Raw genomic sequence first — 17,734 nt, forward strand, 5'->3', positions numbered from 1 at the left:
TCCAGACTGCATGAGCAATGACACATGGAACAGTATTTATATTATCTCAGAAAAAATTCTTTTACTAAAAGATGTGACTTTTACATTGCACACAGAGCCTCATTACATTTGAGTTACAGGTGTAATGCCGAGAAGTTTCATTCCGTTGGCTAGAACCGAGCGTGCAGCTTGGAAGAGACAGAGCCTTGCCTGGAAAAGGAGAACAGCCGTCAGCTTACGGTACTGCTACAGAACAGGGCACAGCTCTCAGGACAGCAGTTAGGAGCAGCCTGCCAGAGGTGGGAACACTGCACTTCCTCTGTCCACAGGAAAGGCGCTGGGATTCAGACAGGCATATAAGCTGAGTACTGAGTAATGCACTGAGTAACAGACCAGCGCTGGCAGTATTCACACCTGCCCACAGCAGTGTCAACAGAGAGACACTCTGTCACCAAAGGGAAGCTGGAAAGGGTGTCCAGCCCAGTCTGGTACCCTCCAGGCAGAGCGAGCAGAGGCAATGCCTGCAGGAGAGCTAGCAGTGACTAAGAAGTGAAAAATCTTTCATGCACCCCAGGCTGGTACAGCCCGAGGATGTGCCTGGGTTAAGAGGCTGGCAAGCAGCTACAGGCTGCTTTAGAAATGTCACTCCTCTTTGTCAGTACCTTGGCTGTTAAAGCTTTCCCAAACAGCCAGCTGTGTATCAACCTTGCTGCAAAAAACAGTAGTTCTTGAAAGCTATCACACTGCAAGATATTTAGAAATATCTTTTAACAGTATAAGGAAGTGTAATTTTCCTTGTAGCTTGGACTGTCTTAGCCAATCTTCAAAGGCAGGAAGGAAAACCTACAGCATCTAAGCTCAAGTACAGAGTGCAGCTCCATCAATTCCACAGAGATGTTTTTCCCCACAACACAGTTCAACACTTAGATGTGACTTCCAACCACAGTCAGCTAGGTAACTGCTTTTGAAATAGATGAAAGAGAAAATAAAGGCAGTGTAATGAGTATATCTTTACTGACCAGTTAAAGGGTCAAACATTGCCTGGGAGATCCATAGAAAAGTAATTTGCATCTATTTGGAACTGCACATTAACAGTTGTCAGCCTCCCTGCTTTCACTGGAAAGGCAACACACAACCTGGGATATGTGGTGGCAAGAGGGAGGAGACAGATTCAGTTACCTCATAATTCTGTCTTCCCATGTAACCGCTGAAGGAAACCATCAGAAATTAACCCACAAATTAAATGCTCAGATGTTTACTTCTAAAAAGTTCAGAAGGGAGGGTGATGAGAAGGCAAGGGGTTTGACTGGGTGTGAAGCGATTGTCCTTGTGGCAGTCTTTTTTGGAAAGCTGAGGCATAGCCACCCTTCCCCGAAGACCCGGCCCAGAAGCAGTCCCTGCCTTCCCACGGCAGCGCTGCCCGCGGAGAGCCGGCTGGGCAGCTCCCCCGCCTGCAGCGGCTGCGCAGCCGCCTCGGCACAGCCCGAGCGATCGGCCCTCCGCGACAGGATCGGCCACGGACAGCGCTGTGCCGTACCTGGGCTAGTTCAGGGGCGCTGTCTTTCACAGGAAGGGTTTTATGTGCCACGGCTGCCAGATGGCTGAAACGGAAAACATGGTGAGAATGGTGAGAATGAGCAAGTCTCTTGAGCAGAGCAGTGTGATGGGCTACAGCGAGCAGCAGCACCGCCACAGACTTCTCTCCAACTGCCTCTTTCACCCGGCTGAGGGAGGGCATGGTTTTCTGTGGCCTGCATGTTGTCAGGGCATGCCATCAACAATGCAATGCTTGTAAAATAACTCCAAAATATTCTCTCCACTCCCTCCACCAAAAAAGAAAGATCCTTGAGAGCCTGCCTTATCATTCCTAAGGCGTGTGATTCCTTACCTTGTTAAATCATTCCCCGTACACAGGCTCTAAAGTTTCCTCCAGCAAATATACTCCAGTGCTTCAATGTGCCTTTAAATCAGAGAGGTTCCTGTGAGGACCTCCCTACAGAGCTCACATAGGCACCATGACCTACAGTAATAATATGCTTTGGCCATCTCAACACACAGGCTGAGATCAGTGGTTAAAAGGGATTTGGACAAAATTTCCTACCTGAAATTTTCAGATTTGAGAGCTTTTAAGCTCCAATCTGCTCTTTAAGATACAATTAGTCCAGCATGATTTTGGGTTCAGACACTGAGTTGCAACCAAGTAACTCTTTTTTTCTTGAAGCAATTAGTTTCTGAGGAGGCTTCTGGCTCCTTTGTTTCTGGTTCCAACCTTGATCTCTACTATTTATTACATTATTTGCTATCCTACTTATACCTTTCCTGCTCCAGAGAAGCTGTCCCACAAATTTACATCTTCCCCCTATTTTTAATCTTCAAAGTAGTGCAGATGTGAGGGTGGCAGAGCCGGCTCAGGAAGACCTGTCCTTACTGGAGACAGATGCCAGTATCTGCAACCACCTTACCTGAGTGTGAGGAGGTAACTGACAATGTGTTTGGGTTGCAGATCCTGAGAAGATCTATACAGGACTTCATCATACCTGTGAAGAAAGAAAAAGATTGATTGGTGTTAAAGTGCTAGGAAGGTGCACTCAGATAGAAGGCTCATCACACTTGCTTAAGTCAGAACAAACACACAACCACAACTGCAGAATTACCAAAAATAATTGCCAGACCTAAACCATGTAATTAGCACACAATTGATTATTCCTTCCTTGTTCACTTATTATTGAAGGAGATTGCTTCTGCTCCTCATCATGCAAGCACTGTAGATGGCAGAGCTCGGGGAGACAGGCTATAGCTGGGAGAACACGAGAGCTATATTTGCTCCTGGAACATTATGTCTGGTTTTACATTTCAGCACTAATTGTAAATTCCTAGGAGCAAAAAGCATGTATTAAATAACTAAGGCAGTCAAAATAGTCCCTTAGAGGATGCTGCCTTTAGTAAATGCAGCTCAGAATTTTATGTAGCTAAAAGGAATCTTGTAACATTAGAAAAGAGAAAAACAAAGTGTGTTTACATAATCCTGGAATGAAATCGACTTATGTAAGACAGTATTAAACTGGGTAATACAGGCAGTTATGGAGATCTCTGTTTTTTCCTCAGGTGTTCTGCTATCCACTTGTGCATATCCTCTTTTTCACAGCCTGCAAGAAGTTCCAACCCCTCTGAGGCTGAATAGATTTCAAACTCAAAGTGTGGAGTGGACTTGCTGGTCTTTGCTCAGCTCCCAGGCCCATCGCCACCAGCATGCCCAAGCTGAGCTTCCCGGGGATCTTCCTCCTTTAAAGGCAAGCTGCAGGAGAACCAGGGAGTGAGCTCTGATAATGAGGGCTCGGTTGTCACGTAGGAGCTAAAGCACCAGGGAGGCAGGGAGTGCTCCCCATTCCCTTGGCACGTAAGCCACGAGAACATCTCTTACATGTGCATTCAGCACCTCAACACAGCCAGCATGGCCCCACAGCCATGCCCCTTTATAGCACTGCCCAACAGATGAGAGAGAGAGAGAATCAGGGGAACCTCTGCTTTGCCTCACGGACAACATAGATACCCAGCAGCTCCTGGGTCTGCAGTGACAGCTGTCAGCTGTGTAGGTATACAAAAATTACTATTAATTTAACAAGCACCGTCAAACAGCCATTAAGCAACAAAGTTGGTATCAAATGAAGGGGCCCTCTTTTCATACCAACTCTGTTGCTTCATGAAGTTGCCATTTCAATGTTGGCTTACAACAACTCGTTTCATTATTTTATGAGTTAAGTAAGTCCACTCTTGCTGGGATATACATGCTACCTGCAAGCTCCTATTCATTACTCTGCAAAGTTAATACCATTAAGAACTGGTCAGCTAATTTTAAGGGCAAATGTCTGGTAGCTTTTCAAACAGCATGGAAATTTTTCAAGAACAACCCACTCATGGCGACTCACAAGGAGGGCTGAACAGTAACTGTTGCTCCTGAAACCATGTGATATTTCAACCTGAGTTTGTTAGCCACAAAGTGCCTGGTCTAATGGATAATGTAGATACTACCTTCTGCTGGAAGCGAAGGCCCCAGGAGATGTTTCATAGAGATTCCATGTGATGCCTGGCCAGACTCACAAGGCCTTGGCAATAAGCAGACCTGAAGCTCTATGAAAACAAGAGCCCCACAGTGGAGCAATAACCTCTGTTTGAAAATGGACATGTGTCTGGGATGTGGTAATCCCTGTAAATCAACCTGAAATACATTAACCCTGTCAGTTTTCACACACAAGACAGGCAGCTATACACTAATTCATAAAAAACAAGAAACAACCCATGAGTTTTCTGTGAAATACAACTACACTGTAGAAATAAGACACTGCTGGTCTTATTGAGTGTGCTGGCTGTCTTGCTGTTGTTCAAGAGAGCATGGAGCATACCATAAACTGCAGGCAGACCTCTTGAGGCAACTACAGTTAATGCAGGACTCTGCAACCTACAGCTGCAGGCTGAAAGGAGCCACCTGGGACTCTGGGATGACTTTTGGAAGTCTAAAGTTTAGACAGATGTCCTCAAGAAGGCCATAGTGTGGCCAAAGGAGTTAATTCTCTGGCACCGTGCAGTACGCACTGTGGTATACAGGACCTCTTACTAGGAATTCTGAAATCCTCATTAGTTCCAACTCCATCACAGGCTGCACAGCCTGGATAACTCCCCTGTATTTTAATTACACACCTATGAAATAATGAAAACAGAAACTTTAGGACTGAGTTAATGAAGAACATTACTGCTATTAACAGGTATTAGTTCAGTAGGTCTAAAGAATGTTGAGCTACTGAACGTGCATGCACATACTCCATTTCACCTCACTCAGGAGCACTTCCTCTCCCCTTTCCCACATGACAAAAACAGAACAAGAGGGACCAAACAAATCTGCAGCTAATATTTATATAGAGCTTAGCATATTTCTGTGAAGACAAGAAATAATTAAGAGGCTCATGTACACAGTGTTTTCCAAATATTGCTTTTTCCCTGATATGGCTTCTAAAGTCCACAAAAGTTTCGAGTGAGGGCTACCGTTGCAATGAGTGTGACCCAACAGACCCATTGCCTGAAATAGTCATTTGTCTCTTATAATCATGCAGTCTGTGCCTGCTCAACAGGCTGGCAGCAAATCCAGAAGTTTATTTTAAGGGAACTGGTATTTGGAAAGAAAACTAGACGAACCTGAGAAGATGCTGAAGAACAGAGATGGCATCTGGCTCTTGCAAGCACGCCACATTAATGTCAGTTAGCTGCTCATTCCCATGCATCTGTTCTAAACTAAAATGTAAAAATGAAAAACAAGTGCTGGATGAAAAACTCTTGTTAGCAAAGCTGAACGAGAAAAACAGTAATTTGTGTTTTCAAGAAAAAAGGGTAGGCATCTTCTGCTCAAGTGGAATGGAACACTGACACAGACTAGCTAACTTCAACCCAAGATAAAAAAATTAAAATATGTGCTACCCATTTAGTATCAGCAGGATTAGAGATGTGCATGAACAACACTCCATATCTAGAAGCGGATGCTATAAGGAGCAGGGAGGTAGTCACTACCCTGGTACCAGTACCCTAGTACTGCCATTACCTAGATGAAAAGGGAGTACAAGAGGAACAGACTACAGAAGGGAGCGGGCTTGCATGCTCTCCCTGAATACTATCTCCTGTTACCATTGCCTCAGAGTACCAGGCTGGTACAGACCTTTGGCCTGATTCAGGAAGGTATCTCACATGCTTTTATGGAAACACATATCGATGCTTGCATTAAAAATGCTCTGACAAATCACTCTGACTGATAAAACTGTTCAAACTGGCCTGAGTCAACAGCAAAGGGTCTGCTTTTAACCTTGGTTACTAACAGTGGGAAATAACAGAATGTTAAAAAAAAAAAACCCTAGCTACAGCAGTAGCCAAAACCGTCTACATTCTGTGATTTGGTATAATTTACAAGTATGGGCATTTTGGTTTTTACATCAGTTTCCTTAATACTAAATTCTTCATTACTGACACAACCATGCAGAGAGGCTGTTCCTAGAACTGAGGAAGTGCCTGGACAGTTAGTTCAGCCCTGTGGAAATGAAGTGGAAATTTCACTTTAATTGGCTTGCTCTTCTGGGAATTCTCAGTGATTCCTATCGTAAATTCACACCTCTGCTGAAAAAGTGAACGTGTCATATTTAGGGAAGGAGTCAACACTACTACTTAACAATGCCGTAAGTTAATAAGGTTAAAATACACATCAAACTGTACTTCTGCATACAAATGCTCCTCTTACCTGTGGAGCCTGGCATGGGTGTACTGCAAGAATACGCCTGTATCTCCACGACTTTGAAAAGCTCGATCCCAGCTAAACTGATAATCTGATGACAGAAGGCCACGGAAGTCCTAGAACAATAAATTAATGTTACCTAGATATGTCTCTCCATCTCAATTTCTACCTTTACACAGAAGATGCAAACACCTTGGGAGGCAGCTCAGACTCACCTGAATTATTAGTGCCGCAAGACCAACTTTCTCTGCTGTCTCCATAGGGTCCTCTATCTCTTTGGTTGCTAAAAAGAAATGCAGCAAAAGAAATCACAAATCCATAGTAGCGTAACAACTCCGTTGCTCAGGCTTGGAGATGCCAATAAAACAGCATCTTCTAAAACTGTGAACTAGCAATATTGAAATTGTGAAGATGCATACAGCAAGAAGTCCAGGATATAAATCTTTCTTAAAAGCTGAGATACAGCTGTTTCAGATGGGCTTTTTCTCCACTTCCCCTCGTACGTGTAATGCACATTGTAAGGTCAGAAGGGTTCATTGCAACAGACTGGATAGACTACACTGAATTCCTCTTCACAATTCAGACAGCCAATGTCAGATAAGGAAGAAAATGACAGGGCAATTCAGGTCTTGTTTAAAAACTGATAAACTCCAAGTGATATGGGGGCATAGTCAAAGACAAATCATTCCAATGGCTAATAGAGCATTCAGATGTACATTTAGGGAGTACACCATCCACTGTAGAGACCTAACATGACTATACTCAAGAGAATCTGAACTGAGAGAATCACAGAATGGTTTGGGTTGGCTGGACCTTTAAAGATCACCTAGTTCCAACCCCCTGCCATGGGCAGGGACACCTTCCACTAGACCAGGTTGCTCAAAGCCCCGTCCAACCCGGCCTTGAACCCTTCCAGGGAGGGGGCAGCCACAGCTTCTCTGGGCAACCTGTGCCAGTGTCTCACCACCCTCACAGTGAAGAATTTCTTCCTTATATCTAAACCTACTCTCTTTCAGTTTGAAACCATTGTCCCTTGTCCTCTCACTACAGGCCCTGTAAAAAAGTCTTTCTCCGTCTTTCTTATAAGCTCCCTCTATATGATGAAAGGCTGCAGTAACATCTCCCTGGAGCCTTCTCTTCTCCAGACTGAACAATCCCAACTCTCTCAGCCTGTCCTCATAGGGGAGGTGCTCCAGACCCCTGATCATTTTTGTGGCCTCCCCTGGACCAACCTGAGCAGGTCCATGTCTTCCTTGTACTGGGGGCCCCAGAGCTGGACACAGGACTCCAGGTGGGATCTCATGAGAGCAGAGTAGAGGGGGAGAATCACCTCCCTCAACCTGCTGGTCCCACTTCTCTTGATGCAGCCCAGGATATGGTTGGTTTTCAGGGCTGCAAGCACACATTGCCAGCTCATGTCCAATTTTTCATCCACCAGTACCCCCAAGTCCCTCTCTGGAGGGCTGCTCTCAATCCATTCATCCCTGTCTGTACTGATACCGTGATTGCCCCAAGCCATGTGCAAGACTTCATACTTGGCCTTGTTGAACTTCATGAGGTTCACATAGGCCTACTTCTTGAGCCTGTCCGGGTCCCTCTGGGTGACATCTCTTCCCTCCAGTGAATCAACTGCACCGCACAGCGTGGTGTCATCCGCAAACTTGCTGAGGGTGCCCTCAGTCCCGCTGTCTGTGTCATGGATAAGATATCAAATAGTATTGATCCCAGTACGAACCCTTGCAGGACACCGCTTGTTTCCACCTTGGACATTGAGCCACTGACCTATAACTTTTTGGACATGGCCATCCAACCAATTCCTTATCCATATAACAGTCCATTCGTTAAATCTGTATCTAGTTTAGAGGCAAGAATGTTGTGGGGGACCTATCAAGGGCTTTACACAAGAAGTCCAGGTAGATGAGATCCATAGCTCTTCCCTTGTCCACTGATGCAGTCACTCCATCACAGAAGGCCACTAGCTTAGCCAGGCATGATTTGTCCTTCTCCCTGGGTAGACATGACAACAACTTCTCCAAAGCTGCTCTAAATAGACTGAACTTAAGTCTATAATTACAAACCTTAATTAATCTGGAATAGTCTAAGAGAAAATATCCTCAGAACAGCTGCAGAGACATGTCTGCAAAGCTATTACCAGCATTTTCACAACTCAATTCTTCAGGAGACAAGCAGCATGCTGTTGTGTACAGAAATTCACAGAAGGGCCTGTTTCATTCCCTGTCTCACAGGGAAGTTCACAGGACCAAGCCGGTGCTCTAGTTCATCAGAAGTACAGGAAACTTGCCTACATAACAGCACTTTAGATACTGGATTTTCTGGGAATTCAATTACTTGTGTTTGGATCCACAACCTTGTCTAGTAAAAAAAGGTGATGCTTTTGACATACATAGCACTTTCTATTTTAAACTCAGATCACAGTGTGCTCTACCAGGGTGTCCTCTTCCTGTTTGTCTCTACTTGGAGAGAAAGGAGGATTCTTGCCATAGCCTTTTACAAGGTAAATCTGTTCTACTTTACCAAGTGCCAAGTGCCTTTTTTTAATCATGGTATATGTAATTTATTAAATTTGCAGAGTTAAGTTTATGATTTCTTGTCCCGGCTGATTTCCCACTAACAGCAGAATATGGACAATTCAGCTGTTCTCTTAAGGTACCACTTAAGCTGAAACAGTTTTGCAGTACAGTTTTAGTACACTCTGATTTCCGTCCTTTACTTTGCTATTTCTTTGTGCCAGGTCAGCAAAGCCAACTGGGACAACTTTGAGTAGTTCAGATACTCATACCTTTGCTATAACAAAATTCAGACAGAACTGAGCTTGAAAAATGTGGGGATAGTTCATAGCCCTGAGAAGTGTCAGACTGGCTATTCATTCAAGGAGACAAATATGTTTAAATTACATTATTACATGTCATAACTGAGATTTGCTTCAAAACAGAACAACTGTTTCAGAATTCAGTCTTTTGTTTAGATGCTCGATGAGACACAGAGAAAGCTATCTAAGACAAAGCAAAGCAGCAAAGGAAATATGCACTATACAGAGGATTAATGGGGACAGCAGGATTCAATGAGATGAGCAGAAAAGGATGTCAATAATGGAAACTTAAATAGCAGAAGAACTGTGTACATCTAATAGCAAGGAAAGAGTCTATACAAAGGTATTTAACCAGCTCCAGCTCTGCACAGGCATGATTTTTAAAGCCAGCATTAGCTTTAAATGCCCAACTCCCAAAAACTTTTAAATGACACTGAGGCATTTTGATACCACACACAAGTTTGTAATATCTTTCACTGTGTATCCAAACACTTTTCAAACATTGAAGGCATTGCTATGAGTCAGGGATTTATGATTTCTAATTTAGGAAAGGGGAGGTAAGGCAGCAATTCAATTATAAGGAGGAAAACTTCTACAAGCATAGGTAGGATTTAGGATCTAAGGGATAAGCTCTGGGTAACGGTGCACATTACTTCTTTTAGCTGTTCTGCCTACTGCTTGTGCAATGAAACACGGGTCTGTACCTCTGCTGTGTCAGTTCAATTCAGCATAAAAATAAGTTTGCTTTACACTCAGCTATGATACTAACCTTTAAACTGAAGCTCTAAGCTCCATTCCTCTCTGCTGTAAAACTGGTTTGAATCGAGGGTCATCCTTCTATCACTCTGCCTGCCCCCCTTCTCCTTGTCCACTCTACAAGCAAAATTATCTAGATTTAAAAAGTTGAGGAGGCAGAGGAAGGAAGATGCATGCTACTCAACCAGATCAGTTCACTGAATCAGTTCAGCACCTAACTCCAGAAAGCACAAGTGGGGGCAGCATTTCACTGGGAACCGCTTGAATCTTTACTGCGTCAAGAGGAAACAGCTCTAGAGCCACTGCCCGAGGTGCAGGCAAACATCTCCCTTCAGCAGACCCTGCTGCAGAGCAGTGACCTCCTGGGGACTCCGGAAACAGTCATGACGCTGGGAGGATGACAAGGCAGTAGTTGCAGACAAGCTACAGTCAATCTTGCCAGAGAAAACTGTTGGGAGCTACAAATCCTTTGGATGAGATCTGACTGTTCCCTGAACTGCAGCCCCAATCCCACTATTGGCCAGTTTGTTCCTCCATAAAAAAAACAACTCTTGTTCCCCAAAGGCAGGTACTTCCTTCCCAATGTAAAAGCATGCTAATTTCACTGAATGTTAAAATTTGCAAATCCGTAATTTAGAGAAGTTCACAGAGTTGCAAAGGATCATTTTAACGTTTATATTATGGGAGATACAAAAAGTTCACAGATCAGGGCATATGACTTAGTCTAATGCAGGGAAAAGCAAAGGGTAGAAAAGATGAAATGGTTTTAATCAACACAGAACATCAACAGAAATTAATAAGACATGAAAAAGCTAACTTTTTGTGGAAGCCATGTTTTGTAACATCCTTGAGCGAACTTCATTTAAAACATCCTCCAGGAAAATTACTTCTCCTCTCCGAGTCTTCATTCCTTGAACTAGACCAAAAGACACATGCTGGCACCTGTGTTGAAAAGCAACAGGACCTAAAATTACATTTTAATCAAGAGAAATGTTTGCAGTGTTTGTTCAGAGCTGGATTCTTACCAGGAAACAGCAATAACAGCTGAATAAATAGTGCTCCAATGTGGGAAGCTTGGTGATATAATCAGTAACTCTCATTTCAGCAACCAAAGCTCCATAATTATTATATAATGGGAAAATTATGATCAGAATTATGATAACCTGGTCATTTGTGTGCTCGTGGGAACCTCTCTTGCTACTAGCTTTAGTACAGAGGACTCAATGCAATAAATTGCAATAAATTGAGGAGAGGCAGGATGTAGACAGATCAAATTACTGTGGCAACACAGATCTGTTAATGAGATTAGAATGGGAGTCATAATAATTCTATTGTGGTCACATTAAACTGAAAGTGTAATTAATCATTGCTAATAATAAAACATTCATTGCTTCTGCTCACAATAACAATATTCTAGATCCATAACCTAAGGACCATCACGGTTTCACTCTAGCTGGCAACTAAGCACCACGTGCTTAGTTCAATGTTAAGCAGTGTGGAAGGAGACAGACAAGTATTGCTGAAGGCCAAAATCCTATATTTTGCCACAAAAGACATGGAGTCTGTCAGAGAGGAATATGATTTAGTCTGCAGATCTATTACTGACCTTTGCTCAGATTGCTAAAAAGATTAATAATTACAATGAATAACAGTGGGGATACATTTCCCTGCAATAGATACTTCAAGCCTGAAGCATGATTCAAACTCAGATTCAGATTCTGCTAAAATATCATACTTCAAGATCATTTAATATGCAAACACACAGTATTACAGTAGCTCTGCCATAAAGTCTCTGAAAGACTGTTTCCGTTTTTCACAGATAAAGCAGTTATGAAAGACCTGTTAAATGATAGACAGGGCTGTTTTTCACATCCTGAACACATGGCAATGTCTCCATTTGCAAATAAAGCAGACCAGCAGGAGCTGACATATAGAATGAAAAGGCTGGTGCCAAGGTCCTGAGGCCCACATTCCACAGAGTTCTGAGGGTTTGTTTTCTTATTTTTTCCTCTTTATGGGACTAGCTTTAAGTTGGGTCCTACAGGCCAAATGTCTGCTTGCACTCTGGAGTTTATTAGTTGCATACAAGCAGCACATCTTGTAGCTCAGTTTCATCCAAAATGCCTACATGATGTGTGCTACACTATGGTGATAGCTGGACACAATCAGGAGATTTTCTTCAAAAGAGCACTCCACTGAAATTCCAATGTACATATTATCCATTCTTAAAAAAAAAGGTATATAATTTAGATTCATAAATACATACCTTTCTACCCAGTCATAACCCATGAGCTTCAGTATTTGGAACAAATGTTGAAAGTGATTACTTTGACTCTTATCTGTCTAAGGAACAGAATTGGTGCAAATCAGAAAACACTGCAAGTTTGGTAAGGATTAGCTTTTAACACACAAACACATAACACCACAGATACTGTGCCAGTAAATCACTGCAATGACAGCGAAGACAGGCTCTTCTTGAAAAATGTAACAGCTGGAATCTATGGCAATGGCATTTCGCACCTCGTTAGAAAATCTACCTTTTCAAAAATGATTAGTCCTAGGTCATGAAGACAAAGCCATGAAGTGAAATAAAGCCTTGATGTTCTCCAGTTTCACATAATCTGTGAGCTGCCCATTGAACAAAACACCTCCATTTTCACCTCAGAACCTTGCTACTCTTGTTATATTCCCATTTAAGGTTCCTTTGGCTTAGAAACAGAACACCTCTTTAAGCTCTCTGTCTCTAGAACCCACTGGTTTCTATTGTCTCCAGCATGATTTGTGGAGTTTTACATCATTAGTCAGGTGCATAATTAAAAAGTATAAATGGTCACATTTTCATATTAATTATGCATCTTGTGCTCTCTTCCATTTCCAATTACTCCCTCCTGTGACTTAAAGCAGTTTCTGATGGCAGCTTATGTCTAACAACGATCTTCATATGTATTTCTAGCTACAGCTGTTGCTATGAAGTTCACTTTCCTACCCAGTTGCTTTGACTACATCACATAAGCATGCCTTTATCCCTCCTTAAAAACCACTGCAGTGATAACCAAATAACCACTATTTCCTTATTTGGTTGGTGTTCCAAGACAGGGAATGAGCAGTGAGTGAAGTGCTTATCTGTGGTTTTTTCTCAGCTCTACCACTGTATCAAGCCTCAGGCACCTGCCTCCTCTTTCACAGTTTCTCATAACCTGTTCTGGTCCTATGCATCACCTCTCTGCGCCGACTCATGAGCAAGGCTGATAAATGAATAGTGGTGGTCAGCATTTCAAACAAGGCCTTCCAAGCTCTTTTCCACACATCTCACATATGAGAGAAGCTCTCTGTATTTGTAACCAAGTCAGATCTCTTTTGCTAAAAGATCTCAGAATCAACTTTACAAAGTTTAGATGAAGGCCAGCTCACTGTACTGGCCAAGGCTGCCTCACTGTTTCCCCTGCTTCTCTCTAGGTCAGAATGTATCTCTATTCTCCTGTTTTACAAGAGATTAGACATTCCATGACAGAAACTGGTTTTGTTTTGTGTGCACAACAGCATGTCCCTCACCACCTGGACCACGATCACAGCATTTAAAAGCCTCTTTGAAGGACTGCAGTCTTTCGTGAATAGATACTGTGACAACTCATGACAATACTCCAACTCTTCTGAACTTAATTGCTTCTTCATGACTGTTCACCAAGCAGAATTTTCAGCTAAATCCAAAAGCCAACTTAAGTTTGTAATTACTTGTCTTGACCACTGCATATAGAAATAGCATACAAAAGAATATTAAAAATCATTAATAGAAAATATTGTAATAATAATCTATAGCTTTTTTTAATAATTCTTCAAACTCCCATGGAAATAGAAGAGGCCAAGATAAGAATACCTATAAGGCAGTACAAGCTGAATTCCAGGTTTCAGCTGGCCACCGAAAAACTAAGCATCAACTCCTGTGTTTCTGGGATGCTGTGTGATACTGCAAGAAGTGTAACAGTGAGTGTTTATTATGCTTGAACAATCCACAATTTAGATTGCATGAAAATCAAATTTGTTAAGAAAGATGGAAGTAAATACTAGGAGTACCATACAACTTAATCCCTGCCTAAAAGTAATACTCAAAACATGGGTGTGTAAGTAGGGAGAAAAGATGAACCTGCAGACACTAGCATTTCATAAAACTACTTTTTTTCATAGCTTCACAGCATAGCAAAAATAACACAAATGCTCAAAAAGATGATTCGTATTATGAAGAAGGGCAATTTCTTCCTTACAGACCCCAAAATGATACAGGTCTAAATAGAATCCAAGTGGTTATCTTTAAGGGAGAAGTTTACACTCTGACACTGTGGATTATATCTAATTCTTCACGTATAAAGGCATTTTCATCTCCTGTTTTGAGTGAAATATTCAACGGAATCTTAGTACCTCTTTCATAATACATCACATATTTTAAAATGTCTTAAAATATCACTGCATTAAGTAGGATTTTCTTAAAATGTAAATTGGTGAATGCACTGATTTACAGCATTACAACTAATTAACCAATTCAATGTTATTTTAAACAAGTTGATATGATGAAAATAAGATGATCTTAGGAAATAAGACTCAAGAGCCTCTAAATAATTTTCTTGTAAAGATCAGGATTCTGAAATACATTCGTGTTTAAATAATTAAAGGCTAAAATCAGTGTTCTCAATTAAATCCATTAAGTTCTTCAGCCTCTGGTAACACTGACTAAAAACCTAACCCACTACAAAATCCTGCCACAAAACAGCAGCAAAGCTCAGCAAGGCTGGCAGCTCCCTCATCAGGACAACTGTCCCGCAAACTCTCCTAACAGTTTATGTTATCGCCCTCTGATTTTATGACCCACTTCTTCACTCCTCAGAAAGTCAGAAGTGATAAAAATACTAACCATGTCATCCAAAAACTATGAAAACTTAGCAAGGTTGAGAGAACAGGACTAGACAGGCTAATCATTTGATTATAACAGACACACTGATGGCATCACAGTCTGGTTCTGATGTGTATCTGTTTGGACTAGATCAAAGAGGCCCAGGCAAGGAAGAAAACAGTTAACTGGAGTTCAGCTCTGAGCAGCCAGTCAGCTCAAGACTATTGCTTCTGCACTTCCTTGCTCCGTGAGCTTAATATGCAGCCCATACCCTAATCTGTGCAAAATACCCACTCAACAATTTTCTTTCTAATTGTTCCTTCTCCCTTGGTCCCTACTACCTCATGGCGTAAGAAATACAAATAATTACCTACCCACATGAACTAGACAGGAAACGTGGTAACTCCCAATGCATTGCACTTTCACAGCCACACTGCATTTTGATTCCAGTGAACTTACTACACTCCAGGCAGCTATGGCAAAAAAAATCCCACCAAAACCAAGCCTTTCCTCCCCAAAAAACACAACTAAAAAATCCCTGTTCTATGACCATATGTGGGAATTGCAAGTTACTGGAAACTTCCTGAAGAAAAATAAAAGGAGGAATGTAACTAAAAGTCACACTTTAAGATAGCTGTGTATTTCATTTTATGTTTATTGATCTCTCCCCCTCCCCTAAATCATGGTATTTGTAACATTATACTGACTTTTGAAAAAGCTGTACCAGAGAAGCTAGATGGGCATTGCCAAGCACATCACAAACAACATGCAGATTTTTTCCATGTATTATTAACTGACTTTACATGAAAGAACAGAGTTTTCAAAATATTTTTTTTCTAAAGCTGAAAAAAAGAAGATTTAAAAGTATCATGTGATAAGTCCTTGGTAATACTAGAGCAAAAAAAGAGTTTCACACAAGTGAAATAATCCTGCTGTTCATTACTGATACTATTGCAATTGTTAAAAAGCAAAATAGCCAAAACAAGAAATGTAAAAAGATTCCCTGTCTATAACTGCTTCATCCAGATTGATTAAGCAGTACTTTATGTGCAATTTCTACATAATGAAACTGGGGCACTGTTCAAAGCCATAAAAATTTACATTTCAGATAAGGTATCAGGACTTTAGAATAGACTTAGATTCATTTTTAGACTATTAATTTCTAAATTAATATTTTACAACCGTTTATAACATTAACATCTTTTTCTGACTTGTTTAAAGATTAATTACAACATTTATCCAGAAAATGCAATGTCAATTGAGTAAAAGTTCCTTTAAAATGAATTGCGATGAATTTTTATAAGAGAATAACTCCGGAGCTGATTTTTCAACCATTCTGAAACAGAACCATGTAACACTGCCACATTGAGGCACAGCTGCTGGGCAGTAAGGGCATTTGTTTTACTGCCAAAACCACCAAGTCATATTGTGAGCAACAGGCTGGCTCCGGGATTACTGGACAGAGTCAGGGTCAAAAATATTTGGTGAATCTAGAATTACCTACCACGTAAATCATAGTATCACAATTATGCTTATTCATTCGGTCTATAGCAGCAGCAAGATCTCTGAAAGACATAATGAGAAACTGTTTCACTCAAGCATACCTCATTATTTGCCTCTTAGGAAAACAACCTGTGCTTACAGAAGGGAGAGGACTGCCCAATTAGAGGGATCCATGTATGCCTTACACAAAAAAGACGACATGTATACTTTGTTCACTATGTGTTTGAAATGCTTTTTTAAACCACTAGCTACAAAAATTACTGAAGAAACAGTTCTTACACACAGAGTAAGTCTAGTCTCTGTCTGCCTACTGGGACAATCAGTCAGCTGGGACTCAAGAGAAACAACTCTCTCCTGGAGAACTAAGCCAGTCTCACCATAAGGTTGTATGATAAACAGCTCATCTTTGCACACACAAAGTAGTACAGAGAAACAACTCCCAGGGCTGTCACAGGAGAGCCATCAGCTCCATGTCCCAGTCTAAAACTCACCTCAGGGGTCACCAGGAGCAGCTCTCCAGACCACCTCCACACTGAGGGAGGTTACTGCCTAAGGGACACGGGACACATGGGATACAAGGGAAAAGCATTTCGCAATTGCACGAGACTTCCTATGGGATGCTTAGGGGAGGAACCAAAGATGGGAAAAGAGAGGGAGAAGATGATAAAAGGGACAGGAGGTTCATAAACTGATTGCTCATTAGTATTTTTGTCCAGATGTGCCCTGCACCTTATCAGCAGTCTGCACTGTCCTCTCATTAAGCTCCATTTCAAGTTTTTCCTGGGTGAGGGGTTGTCTCTTCTGTGTGCATGTGCGTTTGGAGGGCTCATATACGCCATGCATCTGTGGTTCCAGAAAATGAAGGGACTGGAGGTAAGTGAAATTAATTGATAGTAACTGGAGTCTGACCATGGGTCACAGGGGTGAAGGTGTCCCTGCTGCCAACAACAGGAATGAAGGCATACACATCCACATGTGATTGACAGCAAAATATCAAGATGAACTAGCCAGCAAGTAGGTGAAGTGCCCTGGGAGCCAGGTAAGTGTGTGCCTTCAAAGATGAGGCACCCCAAGGAGTCTGTAGTGTTGGCATGTTGGCACCAGGGGGACCAAGCCAACTGCCAGACAGACCATGGGGCCTGGGGGCTGACTGAGAGACCTACCTGTGTACATGTGTGTCTCTGTGTAGGAGGCAACAGGGAGAGGGAGAATCCAGGGCCAGCTGCTGGAGGGATCCACTGTGTCTGTACCAGCAACTGGAGAGGGGCTGTGGGCCTTGGGGGCTCACACATCCAGGGGCCAGGAACTGGGGAGACCTGGGGATCCAGGGTCCAGCTAACAGGCAGACTGAGTGTTGAAGCTCAGCTACTGGGGGATTCACATTATGCATACATACTGTGTACATACAATACGTATCTGTATTACTTATGTAAATAACACATCACATACATAGGTATATATATATATATATACACACATACATGTGTATTTCGTCACACTTATAGATCTTCATCCT

General features: G+C 42.1%; 1 protein-coding gene across 5 annotated transcripts in view; it reads right to left on the reverse strand.

Annotated features, from left to right (window-relative positions):
- Window positions 1–48: 48 nt before the first annotated feature.
- RARS2 (arginyl-tRNA synthetase 2, mitochondrial) overlaps window positions 49–17,734 on the reverse strand; it is a 39,164-nt gene continuing 21,478 nt past the window's right edge. For all 5 annotated transcript variants that reach the window (XM_074895997.1, XM_074895999.1, XM_074895996.1 and 2 more), the window contains 9 exons: window positions 16,220–16,280; window positions 12,100–12,176; window positions 10,651–10,775; window positions 6,463–6,530; window positions 6,254–6,363; window positions 5,167–5,262; window positions 2,442–2,516; window positions 1,517–1,580; window positions 49–189 (listed from right to left, as the gene is read on the reverse strand). In XM_074895997.1, coding sequence (XP_074752098.1) covers window positions 103–189; window positions 1,517–1,580; window positions 2,442–2,516; window positions 5,167–5,262; window positions 6,254–6,363; window positions 6,463–6,530; window positions 10,651–10,775; window positions 12,100–12,176; window positions 16,220–16,280 — 763 coding nt within the window. In that variant the 3' untranslated portion in view covers window positions 49–102. The remainder of the gene's footprint in view (window positions 190–1,516; window positions 1,581–2,441; window positions 2,517–5,166; window positions 5,263–6,253; window positions 6,364–6,462; window positions 6,531–10,650; window positions 10,776–12,099; window positions 12,177–16,219; window positions 16,281–17,734) is intronic.

This window comes from Athene noctua, chromosome 1 (assembly GCF_965140245.1).
Source record: "Athene noctua chromosome 1, bAthNoc1.hap1.1, whole genome shotgun sequence".
In the NCBI taxonomy this organism is placed as follows: Eukaryota; Metazoa; Chordata; class Aves; order Strigiformes; family Strigidae; genus Athene; species Athene noctua.